A 6,930-nucleotide genomic window follows, 5' to 3' on the forward strand; every position below is an offset into this window, starting at 1 on the left:
CTGTAGCTTGAATCTTGATCGATCGAAGTGCATAATTATAGTTTTGCTAGGAGATGCTGATCTGACTGGGGATAAATTGTTCATTTTATAACTGCTGATCGAAGTTTGACAAACCATTTCTTAAGCACCTGGGAAGATGAGAAGTGAGAACTTAAGGAAACATGGACATCATGATTGGTGAGTAAAGCAGTGTTCAAAATGAATGCTTTGATGGGAACACTTGTTGATCTGAAAAGCTAGTTTAATTTGAGACACTTCAGGTTGAGATACCCGAGGGAGAAATTTGATACACGTGTTTCACAGAGGATTGTAAAGGGTCGGGAGAAGGACATGTTGAACTCTGTCAGTGTTGTGCATACCTGAACACCATCAGCATGGCTCATCCTAGCAGGTAGGCAAGAGCACATACAGGTCTTAGGGAAGCAGCTCTTGGTATGAAGAATGGAGCTCTCAGGCTGCATCAGTTTTGGTAGCTAGCTCTGGGAGGATTTTAAATTTCTTTGTGAAACATAGCAATAGCCTTAAAAAAATGTCAGCACAGGGTCCAGTGTTATAGCTGGTAAGTGACCAGGAGGAAAAAAAAAGAAAGAAAGAAAAAGGCAATAAAAGATACCCAGTCTGTTTGTCACCAAGTAAAAGAGATACTTCTGATGTCCAGTTTCTCTTACTAAATCTGGGACTTTAAAGTCAAGCTATTTCCTCTCTTGTCTTCCTGGACTAGCCATTGTTACCAGCAATAGCCCCTCAGCCAAACTCTGTGACACCTTTTTCACCTTGGTTTTGGCCTTGTGCTGTAGTTTACCCCAAAGCTTTTTACATGCCCTACCTGACTGTGAGGCCCAAGCCATACTTGCAGAGGGGTAGCATGGGGTTCATGTGCTCTGCTGACATCTCTTTCCAAGAACTAGCCTGATGCAACTTGGTGAAGCAATCAGCTTCATTCTGACTGCCTGTGGGGGGTCTGTGGCAGGGACTGCAGTGCTATTGCTGCATGGCAGCAGAGCTCGTTCCCAAAAGGGCCTGAGGAAATGTAGCAGGGTCTGAAAGTCAGAAACTGTGATTTTCAGCGGTTGTGGCTCAGCGAAACAAATGTTCCTGGACTTATCTTCATTTTTCTCCAATGACTGCTATAAGTCAAAATTAGTCCAAAAAACCTGTGGGATGGTTAGAGAAGGAGAACTGATCTTGCTTCTTGGAGACAAATGACAACTTAGAGGTTCTGTTTTTGAAACTGTGTTTTCAAAAAGTGTTGATGAGAAAACAAGCTTTGCATGAGCAGTACATAAAGATCATTATCTATGGTTTTTTTGTCCCATTTTTAAAATCTGAAAACAAACTTGAAGGACTGAAAGTATAAACACTATTAAAGTGCTTCACAGAAAGGAATAAAATCACTATGGTTTTGGTTTTTGCTTTTTTTATATGTAATTTAAAAATAATGCTTGAAAATCGTTGACAGGTTCCAGTCCTAATGAATTGATGAATGCGTCTCCTTTATTAAAAAGGTGTAATTACTGCAAACATTTTTTGACTTTAAAATGTATGCATTTGTCAACAGTTCCATAATTACACTTGGTACTTGCTTTTTGAAAGTGACGTCCTATCGCATGCGTAAATGGTTGGTGACTCTTTAATGACAACTACAATAATGGTTTCCTACTGTTCCCTAAACAACCACGTCTCCATCTGCATCACAGAAGTTTGGCACACAACGGAACATAGATCTGAAGGCAGTTTTCAAAGTTAAGGCTCTGGGGTCTTAAGTCGCACCTGACTCTCTGTTTTTTTAATTTTATATGATATCTCTGATTTCATAAAGAGAATGACTGCAAAGAGACTTTGTCTTTCACTGAACCGTAAAGACAGCTTCAGGTTGTCACTGGAGTAATAGGGCCTTTTCCAGCAAATGGAATTGCATAACTTTATTCTGAAACCAGCAATCGGCTCAGCCTGCGAAGACATTGAGCAGAGCATGGTGCACTTGAAATGCCTGTGGGGGCACCTGCCAGTGACTGGAAAACAAATATAATTTTCTCCTTAATGCATTATACAGCATAAAAGAGCAAAAAAGTGTACTAAAAGCAATGGCCCATCCAGTCTAGAAGTACACTGCCTAATGCTTAAGATACAGACATGTGAAACTCGCAGTGTGCAACTACAAAATAAAGTGTCCACCAAAACAGCTTTTCTCTAAGTCGTGGTAGTTAAAATATGTTTTATGTGCTAGAGCTTGAGGTTTATAGTATTTTCCTACTTCTTCTGCTACTCCCTAGTATTTACTGCTGGAATTCTCATATAACCAAAAGGAAAACATACCAGGATGGATTTTCTTCTGGCAGACATAACTGTAGTTTCACTGAAGCTCGTTCATCCTTCCAGATTTATAGCAGTTGAACACCCCTAGCCTGATTTCTAGCTCTGTACAGCCTTTTTTTCCCAAAGTTGCAATCACAAAGGGGCCACCAAAATGTGAGTAGATAATCTCTGTTTGCATCTGCCCACATTATTAATGGCTGAAGCTTCACATCTTATACTTTTTTCAAATCAATAAGGAATCTGGCCTCCAGCCAAAATGACAGTCAGGCAGAAGTAAACCACTTAAGAGGAAAAAGTTTGTGATGAAGAATGAGTTTCTAGCCGTGCCAGTTCACAGACAACATAGTAGTTTTATGTCTCTACCCTTTGCACCATCCTTTGTCTTAAAAAAGACTCGGCAAACAATTCAGGGGAAGCAATTGGCATATTCCCTAATGAGACAAGATAAAGTGTCCTGTAATGATGATGACAGCAAATTCACTAAGTGAACTGCAGTTTGAGAACTTTGCAAATTGATCAAACCATGATTCCTTGATTGCTTACTTAATCGCCTGTTACGGTCTCTCTCCTGACCCTCCATATCCCAGTTGCTTTTATCAGCACTTTAGCAACTGAGGGACATTCTGTTCGCCCCTCAGGTTGTTCATAGTGGAAGAATAGGTTCTGCTTTGAGGGTTTTATTTTATTTGCGTTTCGTACGTACTCTTGGCCAGCTATCAGAGGGGGAATTTAGAGATTCCCTGGACACCTACAGTGCTTTCTACATCAGGCTAATGATTGTCAGGAAGAAGCTTTCTTAATTCTGTATTTTATAGGATGGATACTAATTAAAGCACTGTCTCACCAGGTGCTGACTACCTTTAGCAGCTTCTTAACTCCAGGAAGAGTAATGCTGTGCATATTTAGCGCTCAGTGATGTTCTGCCTGCTAAAGATGTCTGGTCAGGAGGGGAGTGTACAAGGGAGAGAGATATTTCGGTGGGTGGTACAAGTGATGGAGCGGTGATTCTTCTTAGCCAGTTTGTGATCGAAGCTCCTAGAACTGTGATTCTATTTTGCTGGGAGAGGCTGGGACTGCATCTCAGAAGTGGCAAGGAAACGTTCTCCCAGCACTTGGTTTGCAAACCTTCTTGAGTTCTTTCCAGATGAAAGGCACTGGGAACTTTGGGGTTGTGTTTACAACCTCGACACAGCAGATACTATACCATATCAAGTTTAACTGTACTGCTGTGCCGCCTGAAGAGAGAGGGACTTGGAGAAAAGATTTGCAGGGGCTAACGAATGGGTTATTCACATATTTTCCTGAGTATCTCCAAATCTGTCTTAAGTCCAGCATTTGCTGTATAATAATGTACAAATGTGCAAATAGTAGCTAAATGTGCTCTTCAGAAGTAAAAAAAAGATGGATTTGACCCCACAGCAGCCAAACATGATGTCCAAATATATTTGTGTGTTCTGCTACTGGTAGCACTCAAAAGTTAAACTTACGTAAAGTTTAGGGGTAATTCTGTTTGCTTGCATTTCCATTACTGTGTCTCGTAAATAACTCTTGCAGGAAGAAAAAGGGTAGTCTGGATCTATCTCTTAAGTCTACCTGTGGTTTTTTTATTGTATTTACTGACAATTAGTTGAACAATCATAAGCTGTTACAGAGAATAACCTTGTCAGTGTAATCAGGTAAATGTTTAAGTAGGTGAAAAAAGAAATTAATCCTCCTGCAGTGAGATTTAAAGTTACTGTTGTTCAAGATCCAGGATAACACATGTGACTTTTTGATACTTCATAACTGCCTCTCTAGGGAGGTTTTCTCCTTACCTCATGTGAAGTTATGATATCTTGCATGAGAATGTGCCTCAAATACAAGGAATTGCACTGAACTGTGTGAGTTTTTCCTCCTGTTATTCCTCTTGGTGACCTGCTGTGCTTGTTTTATTAATTACTTGGTATTTTCATGGGCACTAATCCTCCAAAAGAAGAATAATGATAAGCAGAGACAGAGTTGGTTGTATAGAAAAAGGGTCTGAAGCATAAAGTTTTCACCCAGGAGGGAGACCATATATGACCTTGAGCTTTTCTGCTAAAGAACAGTGGCTTGTTTTCACTTGTGCAGTAGGCACTGGTAGGGGCTTATAGTTACCAGGTCACAGTATCCTTCAAGGGAACTGAAGACTGGCAAAAATAACCATCTTCTGTATTGCCAAGGCTCAGGCTCATGTCTAGGTAGTAAATCGTGTACATATGTATGCCTTTGAAATGTCATTATGTGGTTGCCTATCCGTATTGCTCCGTAATTGGGGTGGTGGCACATTTGAAGTTCATATGCATTTACTTATTTCCATATTTTAATCCAAAATAAGGCCAATACCCATATCTTTAAAGCCAGAATGTATGAAGTTCAAGGAAGTAGTTAAATACATGCCTAATTCTGAGCATGACCTCAGGTCCAAATGCAGTAAACTTTCACGTATTAATCAGCTGTCAACCAACAGTTTGTTATGACAATGATTAAAGCAGTGCTCATGTATAAAATGTGTCAGTTGTTTTCTCCTTGTTTCTGTGATACAATCTCTCTCTCTCCCTTTTTAAGCTGTTTATGAACAATCTTGTGAGGCTTACCGGCACCAAGGGAAGACATCGGGTTTCTTCTACATCGATTCTGATGGAAGTGGACCACTTGGACCAATCCGTGTTTTTTGCAATATAACAGGTAATGACCTAACCTTGTCTTTGGTGCTCTATCTTGCCTCTAATCTTACTGGCATGTCTTTCACTGTACTATGAAGAAGATGCCGCAAGTGTGGGTATCTCAGGAGTGAGGAAAAGCAGAGAACTGGTAGTAACTGGGGTTTGACTCCAAGGTGTTTCTTTAAATAGGATCTGTGTAAAAGTGATTTCAAAGCTAAGTTTGAGGGACTCACCTTGTACTGTTGCTAAGTTGTATTTACAATAGTATTTGTACCTTTTAAAGGCCACTACTGATGTATTTTTCATAATATCATAACTTTTAGTTAAATGTTTGTACTTTTTACTGAAATTGTGGAAATTCGGAGTTCGAATCTTTTATTGTAACTGTCAGTGGTTTCTCTGCTTTACTAGAACACTGGGTCTGGGAATGATTATTAATCTCCTTGCACTGAGCTATCTCTAAACCCTTGCAGTCTCACTTAAGCAGAAATACTGCCTCTCATACGAGTGTTCTGCCTTTGACGTCCCAGAGAATAGAAACCCTGATTGTCCTGCGTATCTGTATGGAAGGAAAGACACAATGCTTTTAGGAGGAGGGGCACCAGAGAGACAGATAGCAGAGCAAGAGCCTGGCAAGGTGACCAGTTGGTTGAGACTTCTCAAACTTACAGTTCTTTAGTTTTATAATAAAAAGTGTTTCAATTAATACACCTGTCTGGCAAATTCTCCCCTGAAGTGGGTCCTATTTTGTATATAGGACTGTCATGCAAGGGTTTGAGGGAAAGATTGCATAGCCCATGTTGTGTATTGGGGTAGATGATAGAGAGTTCTTTTCTGGTTTTTATTTTTGAAATGGAGAGGAAACTTCTTAGACTGTCTACTCTTTGGCATTTTTTGCTTCCTGTGGCCAGGTGTGGATGAAAGCATATTTTATTACCCCTCCTAAATTGCTAATTCTGGCTGAGCCACTTTGCCACATATCACCTCCACACTCAGTCCTGAAAATTAAGGACTCAGGATATTAATATTTTATCCTTAATCTCCTTGTACTTAAAGTGTCTCAAATTAAATTTTCATTTTGATTTAATTGGGCAACCATTATGTTAATTAAATGCACACCAGTTAATTATTAAGTATGTTTTTTATTCAAGCATAACAAATATTTAATAAGATGTGTCTCTTTCAGTGTTGTTAAATCTTGTAAAAATTGAAGCAGTTTCACCTTTCTATCTGAATATCCTTCCTTGATCTCCAGTATGGGAATTGTGCTCATTTTTATTATTTACCGTATAAATATGTGTGATGAAAACATTGTCACTGCTTTTTATCTCTGCTGAAGAAGTAGGATTTCTGACAAACTCCTTGCAGAAAGAATCTGCTTTCCACAAACAAATTTTATCTGGCAGAAATCCAGAAGGCATATACCTTATTTTCACTCTATCTGTAATGAACTTGCTGACATTCTTATTTTATTTTGGTTACAAGAAAAGTGGACGTGGGAAAAAATGACAGAACCTCCTAGTCTGGAGAACTTTTTTTTTCCATAAAAAAGTCTCCATCTTCTGAGATTTTGGTGTTGTTTGGTTTGTATGTCCCCCCACACACCCAGGGCAGAGGAAGGTCATTTGTCACAGGCATCTCTGTTATTCCTATTGCATAAAAGAGCGCTGAGGCACAGAAAGAAATTACCATTTTACAGTTGTCCAGAGAGTTTAAGGTACAGTTGGGTTATGCTGCTGTATCATCTAAATCTGGTTAGGGTGCCTTAATCACAAGAGCTTGTTTTCTCTCTGGGAACAGACCTTACTGTTATGCTGATACAAATTGTTCACAGTAATACATTAAGTGCAAAGTATGGAAAAAGTAACTCAACTTTATGTACACAGGGATGGAATCTGAATTTGTTATTCTTTTTGAGTTAATGCTTATG

At 39.3% G+C, this 6,930-nt stretch overlaps 1 protein-coding gene across 1 annotated transcript in view; it reads left to right on the forward strand.

Annotated features, from left to right (window-relative positions):
• Window positions 1-5,096, forward strand: part of LOC104506192 (contactin-associated protein-like 5) — a gene marked incomplete at its 5' end in the record, with an annotated part of 62,208 nt that extends 57,112 nt beyond the window's left edge. The window contains one exon of the mRNA XM_010147061.1: window positions 4,903-5,096. Coding sequence (XP_010145363.1) covers window positions 4,903-5,096 — 194 coding nt within the window. The remainder of the gene's footprint in view (window positions 1-4,902) is intronic.
• Window positions 5,097-6,930: the final 1,834 nt, after the last annotated feature.

This window comes from Eurypyga helias, unplaced genomic scaffold (genome assembly GCF_000690775.1).
Source record: "Eurypyga helias isolate BGI_N326 unplaced genomic scaffold, ASM69077v1 scaffold3992, whole genome shotgun sequence".
Taxonomy (NCBI): domain Eukaryota; kingdom Metazoa; phylum Chordata; class Aves; order Eurypygiformes; family Eurypygidae; genus Eurypyga; species Eurypyga helias.